We start from the raw sequence: 13910 nt of genomic DNA on the forward strand, positions 1-13910 counted from the left end.
CACAGGGCCATGTATGCCAATGTGTGTGTGTGTGTTTTCTTAAATGCATGTGTGTGTGAAGGGGAGTCGATCTCTCTCCCCCCCCCCCTTTTATCCCTGTCTCTCTCCCCTCTGCCTCCCCCATCCCCCTCGCCTACCTCTGTGCGTCTCCCCAGTCCTTATTTGGCTGGACGGGAGGGCTGGCGGGAGCCAGGCCGCCAGGGAGCTAGGGGGGCAGGGCCGAAAAGGGAGGGTGGGTGGTGCTGAAGGGACAGCTCCGACGCGGCCGCGGCGGCAGCCACAGATCGCGGAGACCAGCAGCGGAGGAGCCACTGGTCCCCTCGGCGCTGGAGAAGCCTAGCGCAGCCATGCCCCAGGCCGCCTACGGGGCAGCGGCAGCAGCAGCAGCAGCAGTGGCGGCGGCAGCAGTGGTGGCGGCGGCGGCGGTGGCAGGAGCCAGGGAAGCCCGGCGAGGCCAGGGCTCTAGGTCCGCTGCTCGGGCGGGACGATGAAGCGGCAGAACGTGCGCACGCTGGCACTGATCGTCTGCACCTTCACCTACCTGCTGGTGGGCGCCGCTGTGTTCGACGCGCTCGAGTCGGAGCCCGAAACCACCGACCGGCAGCGGCTGGAGCGAAAGCAGCTGGAGCTTCGGGCGCGCTACAACCTCAGTCAGGGCGGCTACGAGGAGCTGGAACGCGTGGTCCTGCTGCTCAAGCCACACAAGGCCGGCGTGCAGTGGCGCTTTGCGGGCTCCTTCTACTTCGCCATCACCGTCATCACCACCATCGGTAACCCCGCCGGGAGGGGACGGGGTAGACTGGGACGGGGCCCCAGGGGAGCTATCAGCCACCGACACTGAAGGGAGGGAGTAGGGACCGGAGAGCTAGCCTCTGGGGAGTGGAGAGAAGAAAGAAGAGGCCCTGGAGACAGGAAAGGGTGAGCTAGGCTGAGGACCTTGGGGTCATGGGGTAGTAAGGAACTGAGAGAACGAGGAATGGGGAGAGGTGGCGCCGAGGGCAAGAGAATATGTAGGCACTGAGTGCCGAGGTAAGAGGAGGCGGAAAAGCGGGGCCAATATGGTAGTTCAGTTCTTTCTGGACACAGGGAGCCTCTAGTTGCAGGCAGGGGAGCTGAGAGTCCCTCCCTCAACAGCCTCTGCATAGTCTAAGACCCTTCCCCTTTAGCGCACTCGTAGTTTACCAGTCTGCTCTCAGGGAGCCCTGCCTGCTGGGAGAGCAAAAAAGCAAAACGGGCACGACTGCCTCTCGTCTGGAGGGAGCAGAGCAAGACACTATCCTCCTGCTCTTGGGCTCTGAGCTCTGTGGAGGATTTCACGAGCCTCACTTTTCGACCTCTCTGAACTTGACTCAGACCCAGCAAGGGAGTTCATGAGGCCCAGAACTGGGGTTGCAGAGAAGAGAAAAACTGTCCCTGTGTTTGGGAAAGACACTATCCCAGTGTACGTACCACCGTTAGGGGGTGTGAGTGAAAGTGAGCGTGTCAGAGTGTGACTGTACGGTTGCTTCTCTATGTGTTTGTGTGTGTGTGTGTGTGTGTGTGTGTGTGTGTGTTGGGAGCTAGGGGTGAACGTGGGTTTCTTTTATTTATTGCTACGGAAGGTGTGTGAATGTCGGAGCTGTAATTAAAAAAACAAAGTGACAGGTTTTTCTGTGAGGCTTTGAAATCTTAGACATGGCACCCAGTGCATCTGGAAGAATAAGGGACTGCGTGGGACTCTGTATGTGCTAAAGGGTGTGTGACTGTATATGTATTAGGGTGTGCATGTATGTGAAGGGGAAATAGGTGTGTATTTTTTTTAATCTCTCTTGGGACTGACAGCATGGAGCTGGAATTCCCAACCAAGCTCTACTCTCCTTTTCTTCCTGCTGTCCCAGAAGAGAATCACCTTGTAGGAATAGAATTCTCCCCTTCTTAGCTAGTGCAGACTGACAGACCCACACCTACAGTTATTCCTCCCTTAGGGAGGTTGGTTCCAGGAAAATGTTCTTCAACAGGGCCAAGCCTGCAGGATAGTGCAGGGAACTGTGGAGAGAGAGAGAAGGGAGTTTTTTTTGTGGCAGGGAGGCTCTCTAAGGAACACACACCTTCCTACTGCATGCCCAGCCTTTTGCCAGTCTTTCAACTCCCTTCTTCACATCTTAGAGGAAGAGTTTATGCTGGAGTGTAGTATCCAGGGTGATCCAGGCAAAAGAGAATAACCCCTGCCCCTCCTCTTTCTCATAAATCCTCCACTTCCCAGGAGCTAGGAACCTCTGGTGAAGCTGATCCTCCCTTCATCATCCTCATTCTCATCTTTTCTTACAGATCCTTTCCCTTGACAGATGTTAATCTCCCACCAACTCCCATGTCCCATTTCCCAGGTTTGGGAGGGGTGTTCAGGTATTTTCCTTGGAATCAAAGAGAAAGTGTAGTGTAATATGATGGGTCATCAGTAGTGCTCAGTGACTGATCACTAGTCATTTTTCTGTTCTCAGCTAGACTCCTAGCCTGCTGAGGAACCATACGCATACCTGGTGCCCCAGTATTTACCCCTGCATAATGGGGGCCAGTAGTCCTGATTTATGGGGGGAGGTTGCTTATTTTGCTCCTTTCTGAAGACTAGGGGTATGTCATCAGGAGCCAATATAGTCAAAAGGGAAATAAATCTCATTCCACAATTCCAACTGGATACTGTGGGATAGGTTAGGATGACAGAGCCAGGGGTTATTTAGAGAGAAGGCCACCTCCATCAGAATTGATGTGACGAGATTGGTCTGGGCTCTCATCTTTTTATTTTTTTTCCTTCTTCCCACCCCCACCTATACTGGAGACCACCTGGTCAGTTGGTTCTAGGGATCCAGATAAAGGTCTTTGAATCACCTCCAGATATAATCAGTTACTATATCCTATCCATTCTTCTTTTTGAAATGTCTCTTTTACTCCCCTCAATCCCCTATTTTTTTTTTTATTACCACTGTTCCCAATCTAGTCTAGCCTTCAATTCCGTCACATCTATACTGCAGCAATAGTTTCTTAGCAGATCTCCCTGGCTCCAATATCCCTCCCTCTGCCTTCCAATCCATCCTGCATATGGCTGCCAGATTAATCTTCTAAAGCACCACTCCCCTGTTCAGAATCCTTCAGTGGCTTCCCACTGTCTACTGAAGATAAAGTTTTAACTCTTTATCCTGGCACTCAAGATCTTCTGCTATCTGACCTAGGTCAATCCTGTGAAGTTGTTTTCCTACTCTGCTTCAGAAATCCTCTACTCTAGTCTACTTAATGCTTGTCCAAGTAGCCATGCAAATTCCCAGCCTACTGTCCCCAGTTCATGTTGATTCTTATGCCTGATATGACCTCTTTTTTCCTCTGAGCACATCTAAATCTTATTCTACTTTGGAGGCCCAGATCAAATCTCAAAATCTTCCTCCAGAAAGCCTTCTTACCCTCCTCTCCAACTCACTGGGATCACCTCCTCTTCTAGATGACCTGTACCTTCTAGAAGCCCGTACCAGACAAACTATGTTGTTTCATTCTAATTTAACAAATATTTATTAAGTAATTACCATATGCAAGATACTGTACTGGAGGTAGAAAGGCAAACACACACACACACACACACACACACACACACACACACACACACACACACACACACACACACACACACACACCCTGGCCTCAAGTAACTTACATTTTACTAGGGAAATTTAACATGCACACAGGTAAGTCGATTCCAAGTATACATAGGGTGTCCCAAAAGTGGTGGTGCTTTGATAGCTTAAATTGTCACTAAGACTTTTGAAAAGCCATGTATAAAACAATTTCAAGAGGAAGGAAAGGCAGTGTGTTATTATAGATAGAACTAGCCTCTGACTCAAGAAGATCTTACTTCAAGTCCTACCTTTGGCACAAGCTAGCTACATGATCCTAGACAAATCACGTAATCTCTTAGTATCCTAGGAAACTCTCTACTACTACAAGGTGCAGAGAAAATATTTAGTTTTGGTATAGAAAGTATTTCCTGGGAGTTCCTGAAATCAATGAAATCACAAGTCCTGTCCCAATTACCTTGAAGAAAGAGAAAGTGCATGTTAAATGGGAGCGTTCAGGAAGTGTAGGAGTTTGGATTAAGGGCTGTGCTTTGAAGCAAGCTAGGGATTTGAAGCAAGAATACATGGCAGAGATTGGAGACTACTTGGCAAAGGCATGTAGACAGGAGATAGAATGTGATAAACAAGTAACACCTTAGGTTAGCTTGGCTGAAATGGAGAGTGTATGGAGGGGAATCATATGTAACAATAATGGAAAACTAGGTGGAAGACATATTGGGGAAAGCTAAGAATCTTGCATTTTGTCCTAGAAACAGTAGAGGATCCTTGAAGATTGATCGGGGGGTGACATGTTCAGGTCTGCATTTTAGGAACAACCATTTATCTGGTTGTGGAGAGGATTGGAAAGGAAAGGGAATAGAGGCAGGAAACCAATTACAAGGTTATGAGAGCCTGAACTAGGGTAGAGACTCTCTGAATGGAGAGAATGGGATGGATATGGGATATTTTGTAAAGAGAAAATTGATGGGAGATGGCGACTTAAGGGAAATTGTCAAGGATGACTCCGAGGTAGGAAATCTGATCAACCAAAAGGATGGCATATTGACATCTGACTCTTGGCTTATGCTATTAAGCACTGTTATTTATGTGTTATGTTCATCTAGCCATACCATAAGTTCCTTGAAAACAGATTCATATCTCTTTGCACACTCAAATCCTAGTCACCTATGTGGTACAGTGGGAAGAATACTAGAGGCAGAAGATCTGAGCTTGAATTGGGTTCTGCAGTTTATTCCCTATGTCATCTTGGGCAAGTGGCTTTACTTCTTCAACCCACTGTTTCTCCATTTGTAGAAATAAAGAGGTTAATTTGTGGCCCCAGGATAAGAAAGTGTGCCTACTTTCTGTCATTGAAGAGGTGGGTGACCATGAATGTGGTACATTGTGGATGCTGATGGCCAAGGTTAACATGGCAGTCTTGTTGAAAAACTATTGTTCCAAGGGAAAGTTCACGGCATACGAAGGGAGAGAGTATATTTGGAAAAACTATGATAAAAAAAAAATATCAAGAAAACTTAAAAAAATAAAATTAAATGAGAGGGTTGAATTAGATGACCACAAATGTCACTTCTAGCTCTGAATCTATAACGCCAACCCTACTAAGTACCAGGTACTGTGCTAAACAATACCAATAGAAAGGTTTTGATAAAAACAGTGCCTGACTTCAAGAAGCTCACCTGATATGGTGGAGGGAGGGGAGAAAGATACTCAGAAAGATACAAAACATATATTCAAATAAAAAGTAATTTCAACATGATAATAATGAGGAGGAGGAGGAAGGACAACAGTGGGCATTCACACATACCCTCAAACCAGACACCCTTACTATTTTCCAAAATGAACCATATACTCTAGGAAGTAAAAGACTAAAAGCAGCCAGAGGGAGACAGACAGTATGTGGTTCTGGTGATTATTCTTTTATGATGCTTTTGGTAAGAGGAGAAACAGCATTAGGGCAGTGTGCCAGCACCATGGTCGTCCCTCACTGCCCCTCTCAGAGTCTTTAGTTCTCAGCTTTAGCCCCATAATTATTCCTTCCCTTTCCCTTTCTGATCCCCAAGACCCACTGCACCTGCCACCTTGGGTCTCATTGGCAGTTTCTGTGTTGTACCAGACTCGCACAGAGTACCCACAAGTGGTTGGCATGGGGGTAGTAGGGGTAGGGAGGGGAGGGTTGGAAGTGGGACAAAGGTACCACTGTTGGGCATTTTGATCCAAGAGCACAATTTTTGACTGATAGAGAACTCAGAGGCTGCAGCTGCTTCTGCTTCAGGGCCGTTTGACAGCCTGGGTGGGCCACCTTCCAAAACAGCAGGAGTCAGATCTATGTAAAATGATCTTTCTTTTTTCCCTTCTGAGTGTCCCTTGGATGGCCTCAGCAGCCTTTTCCATATGCTACCACACCCAGATAGAGCCTGGGCCCATGCATTGTGAGATGAAACTTTATGGACTGCCTTGTCTCTGGTAGCAGATAGTAAGATCCGTTAGCTATTTATTCTTTCAGTTGTTCACAGTGTCTTAGTCTAGAAAGAAACCTCCAAGAAAAGAATTTTCCTTTGACCTTAACCTATGTTCATTGAAGAGAACCTTAACTGTATTACTTTTGAGTTACTAATCTCCCCGAAGGTAGTGTCTATGTATCAACAACTAGAGCATAGAAATCATTAGGTCAAAACTCATGATTTCCAAAAATATAAACAAACAAATAAAAACAAAAACAAAAAACCTTTGACCCAACCCCCTAATTTTGTACATGAAGAAACCGAGGCCCCTAGAGGAAGCTTCTAATCCGATGGCAAAAACCACTGCAATTTTGTCTCTATATCCTCTGGCATATAATAGGCACTTAACAAATGCTTGTAAATTGATTGCCCAAAGTTACAGAGCTTAGCCTGGCAGAGCTGGGGCTAAAACCAAGATTCCAATGTCTTTCCATTACACCAAGCTTCCCAGCTTGGAAAGCTAGTCTGGTTAAATATCAAAAGGAGGTAATCCAGTGGATCGAATACCTGAACAGGAGTCAGGAAGACCTGAGTTCAAATTCCACTTCAGATAGCTTACTTCCTTGTGTTTGTCCTTCGTTCTCGAAGAGGACCATGACATCAAGATGATGACATGACTTGCAATTGACTTTGATTTGAGTGAGAGAGGGCTGTGCAAGGTCTCTAGTCTCACTTTCTCCTTCAGAGCCATCTGGATCCAGTGGCCAGATATTCATCAGGACAATTGGAGATAGCCCAGGATGTAATGTACCTATGTAATGCTGGGCAAGTCACTTAACCTTTCTCAGTCTCACTTTCCTCATTTATAAAATGGAGATAATAATAATAGCACCTGCATCATGGGGTTTTTGTGAGAATTGAATGAGATCATATATGTAAAGAGCTTGGCAAACCTTCTATAGAGTGATATAGAAATGTTAGCTGTTATCATTATTTATCCTAAAGGCAATAGGGAGCCACTGACTTTTAGAGGGAGAGGAGAGTAACATGGGTGAGATGTGTGCTTTAGGAAAGATAAGAGACCACAATTTCTAGCATATACATGGGGTCAATCCCCCCTTGGGGCTGACAGGCTCTAGGGGAAAACTTTCCTTTTTGTATGAGTTTTTTCTGAGGGAAGGAGGGCATTTGGCTAACCTGTTATCCAGACAGAGTCACAGCAGATTTAGATAAAGGAGGAATCTTAAAGATCCTCTAGTCTGATCTCATCATCCAACAGACAACCTTCTATTTCTCTAGCATGTGAAGGTCTAACAAATTCTTGCCTCACAACCACGCTGCAATGGTCAGCAGCTGAAGCAATGTGACCACACAGTCAGAGTATACTACTCAATGGGTTAGGAGACCTGTGTCCCAGTCCAAGCACTGCTTTTAAGACCTGAATATCTTTGGGCAAGTCATTGGATTTCTCTGGGCCTCAGTTGTTGAAGGTATACGATTAAACGACCTCTGAACTTTCCTTGCGGCTCTAGATTGATGATACTAGGGTGCAGGTTCTGTCCCTACATTTTCTGTCCTTCAGGACCATAGAACAATGTCAAGCTGAGAGCACCCTGGCGGATAATGGATCATGGATGAGATCATAGGATTTAGAGCTAGCAAGGACCTTAGGAATCAGAAGCATAATATAGCTGGCATACTTGTAGGTTTTACAAAGTGCTCCATTATTCCAATTGAGCCTCACCATCCCCAGTCCTGTGAGATGGCTCCTACAAGGTGCCCTATCCTATGATCATCCCCATTTCACAGGCTGGAAAGTTTTACAGGCTGACTTGTGATTGGTGGACAGCAAGACCTGTGTTAGCCACTCATCAGCTTAGAAACTGAAAGCTCAAGAAACTGCAAGATGGGAAAGGTCTGAAGTGAATTAAATGGCAAATTGTGGATTTGAACCTAGGACCCCTAACTATAAGTCTGTGACCACTATCACATTGTCTCTTGTTCAGACCTTCTTCTGGATGGACACATGGAATATCACCACTTGTCACTTTAAAAAAATAAACCAGTCTGTCCATATATATAGGGGTATGAATGTTACAGGATCAATCAGCCAATTAACAAGCATTTATTAAGCACTCACTGTGTACTAGGTATGGTATTTGGTACTAGAGATACAGAGACAAAAATGAAACAGATCCTGAAGAATTTTATATTCCCTTACAACATATATATATATAATATATGTATAGCTATATAAAAACACATACACATATATATGTATAAAAATATAAAGTAGACACAAGGCAATTTGATGGGGGAGGGCGCAAGCAGTAGTAATGTGTAATAGCTGGGAAAATGAGTTAGGGCCAGATCATGAGAGGTTTTCTAAATAGAGTTTATATTTGGTCCCACAGGTAACAAGGAGTCACTGGTGTTTAGAGTGGGAGAATAACATAGTCGGATGTGTGCTTTAGGAAATTCACTCTAATAACTGTGTAGAAAATGGATTGAAGACAAAGGAATTCTGGCAGGGAAACCAAATAAAAGGCTAATAGATTGCAAGATGGAAGGATTCTTAGTGGCCTTGTAGCACAATCTCTATGGGCTGCTATGGTGGCAATGGGTAGCTGGGTAGCACAGTGGATAGAGTACTGGGCCTGAAATCAGAATGACCTGAATGCAAATCTGGCCTCAAACACTTACTAACTGTGACCCTGGGCAAGTCACTTAACCCGTTTACCTCAGTTTCCTCATTTGTAAAATAAGCTAGAGAAAGAAATGGCAAACTACTTCAGTATCTTTGTCAAGAAAACCTCAAATGGAGTCACAAAGAGTCTGAAACTACTCAACTACAGATGAAATCCCTTCATTTTACATATGAAGGAACTGAGGCCTACAGAGGTGAAAACATGACCACAGTCACCAGGAGAGACAGTGATAGTATTGGGATTTGAATCCAGGCACTTCGACTCCAAATCCAGAGTTCTATCTATCATACCAGGCTGCTACTCAAAAAGGAACTACATGGCCAGAGGAGGGACAGCCCCCAGCCCAAAAGGGAGACAGGCAAAACACCAGACTGACACATTAAAATGCTCACAAGGGAAACAAACAAGAACAGATGAATATAGAGTAAATTGCCACTAAAAATGGTGTTCAGCTGGCGGCTCAAGTGGCAGATCTGGGTGCTGATTTATTTTAAAGCAAAAAAAATTTTTTCTCCAACTCCAAAACTCTTTTCCCTGACCAACCCCCAGGTCAATCCCAAGCAGGGACCAGAGCAGGAACTTCTGGGTTGTTGTGATTGCCACAGTGAGCAAGACAATACACCCCACCATCAATCTCCAAGGTCGGTTGTGGCTCTTGTCTTCTGGGCTCCTGACTTCAATGACGTCTATGGAATAAGAGCCCTGAGACAGAGCAGTCAGAATTTGACAGATAGAATAGACCTGAGTCCATGTGTCCAAGGTCTTACAAAGCGTTAGAGGTAGACCTGAGATATGTATGAACCCAGCTCTCCTGGCTTCGAGTTCCACTCTACTACACTGCCCTTAGAGAAGGAACACACCAGAAATAGCTATTTTTCTGGGCTGATTTCCATGCGTAGCCCTTTCTGGCATTCCTTGATGCCATTGTCTATCATTCTGTCTGTGATCTCTAAACCATGAAGGCCAGGCCCTGATTTGGAATTGGTCTTACTGGTACTTGATGTCAACCTCTCCCTGAGATTGTTCTAGGCCTTCTAGCCAATGTCACAATCCCCCCATGGAGGGACCTACCTGACTACATCCTTCACCGTTTCCAGATGCAGCATCTGTCTCTGATGCCCAGAAGATGCAGCCTGAGCTCTGCCAAACCCCCTTCTCCACCTGGTGCTGTGGCTCCTGTTTTACTAAGGTCCTTTTGGCTGAGTTCAGGCCTCTCCCTTCTGCTTCCCATTTAGAGGCACAAGGCAGCTGGCCCCTTGCTCTCTTCCAGTACAGGGGGAGGAGACACATAAAAAGGGAATCTAGGTCCTCAGTCTAACTCGAAATGCACCCTTAGTGAGAATTATGTGAGCTTCTAAGAAACCAAGAGCAAGAGAAATGGACTGGCTCTGAGTTACTGGGAAATAGGGTAAGCCAGAGTAGGCATTACCCCTAATTGTCACCAGTAGTCCTGATCCCAGAGACATCTGGTTTGTGTTTCACGGTCATCCTCACCACAGCTGTTCTTGTTCCCAGGGCTCCATTCTGCACCTACCCTGACCAGCTACCATATGATCCTAAGGCAGTGCTAGAGAGAACTTTAGAAATCATACAAATCCAACCCCCTCTTCTTACAGCTGAGGAAACAGGCTAATTGAAGGAGGAAATAGATTAACCAGAGAAATAAAGTGAATTTCCCATAGTCACACAGGTAGCCAAATCAAGATTCAAACCAATGCCTACCGATTCCAAACCCAGTGTTATTTTTTCATTACATTCTGCTGCCTCCACCTCACTCTGGCACCCCCTCACACCCTCTGAGAGCTGAACCAGACAGGGTGGCTGAGAGTCTATCTATGATGCCAGCTCTGGTTTCATGAGGCTGCTGCAGTTGTTCTGAGGATGGAGTGGAACAGTGGGAGTTCTAAAATGCCAAGAGTGAAAGAATGAGGAAACGACAGGTTCCCAGTTGATACTTAAGGCAGAGTGTCCTGGCAAGAGATGTGCTGCTCTAACCAGAATGAGACCAGAGCCAGAACTGGAGTGGAAGGATGGGACTGGGAGAAGAGGGAAGCCAGCCAGATTGCAGGGTCTTTGCCCAATCACTCAAGTAAATGTAGAAGGTTTAGCCACCCTACAGGAGGAGAGAGAGGAGGGAAGAAGGAAAAAGGAAAAGGAGGATATCCAGTAAGTAAGTGTATGCATTTGCTAAGGGAGCACAGAAATGTAATCCTTGTATCAGTCTCATGATATAAGGAGACCATGGTACACTCTGGGAAATTTTCTCATTCTTTTTGGCTTGTGGCTCCCTCAAGGAGTTCATATTCTTTCAGTGTTCACAATATCAAAGTCAAAATTTTTATTAAAAGGAAGGAGATAAAATTATCATTCATAGGATGACAGATGTAAGCTGGAAGGGACCTTATCCCAAATGAACCCTAGTTTGTGGACTCCCTGACCTGCTTAGTCCTGTGGGAGTACACTGCTACCTGCTGCTCACAGGAGAGAAAGAGGAGGAGGAGAAGGAGGAGGAAAAAGGATGCTCTCCCTTCTTTTCTCTTCTCTTTTCTTCCTTTCTTTCTCCTCTCCTTCTCCCTATTCTTTCTTTCTGTGTATCTCTTTGTCCCTGTCTCTCCTCTGTTTCTGCCTCTTATTCTATGTCTCTGTGTCTATTTCTCTGTTATTTCCTCTCCTCCCTCTCTCCTTCCCTTTCTCTCTCTCTCTCTCTCTCTCTCTCTCTCTCTCTCTCTCTCTCTCTCTCTCTCGCCTCCCCGCCCCCACCCATATCCCTGTCTCTCCCTATTCTCTCCCCTTCATGGACATGGTCACCCAGTCCTCCACTTTCTCAGGAACAATCAATCAGCAAGCATTTATTAAACACCTATCATATACAAAACACTATGCTAAGAGCAAACATTTTTTGTTTAACTGTTACCCAAACTGGAAAGAAGGAGAAAATATCTATAGAGTTAAAGAATATTTTAGATGAAAAGAAGCTTCAAGAACATTGAATAGTTTTACTTTATACATGAGGATACTGAGTACAAGGGCACTGAAAGAACTTGCCCAAGGACAAGGTCACAGAGTGAGTCAGGGGTAGAGGCAGAGCTGGAACCCAGGGTTTCTGCCTCTCGGGCCAGTAATCTTGCCCCCACATCACTGGGGTTTTTTTGATGTCACCTCCCTGTGACATAAGCATAAGGTACCATGGGATGAGATACTTCCTGCCTGTCCTCTAGACTTATGGGTTTAGGATTTCCTTAACTTCTTAACTGAAGGGAGAGAAGCTTCATGAACTCTTAGTCTCCAAGCTTAGTCACAGGATCATAGATTTAGAGTTGAAAGAAACTTCATCAGTCATCGAGTCCAACCCTTCATTTTAAAGATAACAAAACCAAGATACAGGAGATAAGTGATTTGTCCAAGGTCTCAGGTAAGTAAATAGTACAAGCAGGATTGGAACTCACACTCTCTAACTCCAAATCCATCATTCTTTACATTTTATCTCACTGTCTCTTGGCACAGAGTGTGGCTTTAGAAATGTTCTCAGGGTGGGGAAGGGACCATCGACCATGTTTACAGAGGAGATGGGGAAGAAGGAAAGAAAAGGATAGGCTGGTCAAGGTCTTCCTTGGTTTACTCTTTGAATATTATTACTATTATTAATTATTATTAGAAGGAGACTGGAGAGAAGTTTATAACATTGGAATTTGGTAAGACTCCACAGGATATCCTATCACATTTACATATTCTTGTAAGGTTTATTTACCATTGTCTTTACAATTATCTTGTGAGATGTAGGTAGCACAAATATTATCTGCATTTCACAGAAAAGAAACAGAACCAGGACTAGAACCCTGGCTGGATTTAGAGTCAGAGGACTTGGGTTCAGATCTGAAATCTGCTACTTACTGCCTGTGTGACCTTGGTGGGTCCTTAACTTCTCTGTATCTCTGTCCCTAATCTATAAAGGGGATTTGCCTAGGTGGACTCCAAGGTCTCTTGCGGAAGTAAGTCAATGATCCAGTAACATATATTTACTAAGAAGTCAGTGCTCTCTCTATTATACCACTTTAAAGGAAACATCCCACTTTTCTTCTCTCTAAAACAATGTTTCTTAAAATGTGGTTGGGATGCCTTGGGGGGGCGTCCCCAAAACCCTTTCAGGTGGTCTAAGAGGTCAAAACCATTTTTGTAATAATACTAAGACATTCTAATTTCATGGTAAACATAGTAAACATCAATAGTTACAATCTACATTAACAAAGGCTCTTTGTGGTCTTGATCCTAAGAAGCTTGAGAACCGCTAGATACCCAGAACCAGGGTCCAACCTAGCCCTGAGAGAAAACCCCAAACTGTCTCTCCAAATCTTCAGAAGCTCCATAGAGCCCCCCTATCCAAGGAGTCTCAGGGACAAGAGGCTGGTTCTGAGTTTGGTTCCAGGGTCCATTTTGTTCCTCAGCCCTAAAGGTGATTTGGGTCTTGTCTAAACTGCCCCCAAGAACACTGCTGCCTGGAATCAGGCCATACCTTCCATCTGGAATGGAGCCAGACACAGTCTAGCCTCAGAGGAATTAAAAGAAAAAAAACAAACCAAAAACCAGTGCTTGGAGAGGTAGCATGGGATGTGTCTAAGTGGTTAAAGTGCTGTATTTGGAATAAGACCTGGCTTCAAATACTGCCACCTCTGATACATACTAATTGGGTGACACATCACCCACCTCTTCAAATCAGTTTCTCCCATCATTAAACTGAGGGAGTTGGACTAGATCCATTGGCCCCTAAGGTCCCTTCCACCTCTAACTCTATAATGCCAATAGAAATGGCAGCCAGCATTTGTATGTCAATTTTAGGTTTGCAAAGTGCTTTCTCGTGTTATCTCATTTAATCCTCATAATAATCCTGTGGGGTAGAAGTGATTGCAGGGTGTTCCTAAAGTCTTAGTGCAATTTTAAGCTTTATTAGTGTAAAAATGCACTGACTTTTGAAGCACCCTGTATTTATCCCCATTTTACAGATGGGGAAACTGAAGTAGACAGAAGTTTAATGACATGCCCAAAGTCACAGAGATAAGGAAATGGCTGAGGCAGGATTTGAACTTAGGTCTTCCAGATTCCAGCCCTAGTCCTCTATTCACTATGCTACTCTTCTTCATCTGATGCTTCTGGTCATCCTACAGATGTGG

General features: G+C 45.0%; 1 protein-coding gene across 1 annotated transcript in view; it reads left to right on the forward strand.

Annotated features, from left to right (window-relative positions):
• Positions 1-279: 279 nt before the first annotated feature.
• Positions 280-13910, forward strand: part of KCNK3 (potassium two pore domain channel subfamily K member 3) — a 60254-nt gene continuing 46623 nt past the window's right edge. Inside the window, exon 1 of the mRNA XM_072633948.1 lies at positions 280-770. Coding sequence (XP_072490049.1) covers positions 488-770 — 283 coding nt within the window. The 5' untranslated portion in view covers positions 280-487. The remainder of the gene's footprint in view (positions 771-13910) is intronic.

This window comes from Notamacropus eugenii, chromosome 1 (assembly GCF_028372415.1).
Source record: "Notamacropus eugenii isolate mMacEug1 chromosome 1, mMacEug1.pri_v2, whole genome shotgun sequence".
In the NCBI taxonomy this organism is placed as follows: Eukaryota; Metazoa; Chordata; class Mammalia; order Diprotodontia; family Macropodidae; genus Notamacropus; species Notamacropus eugenii.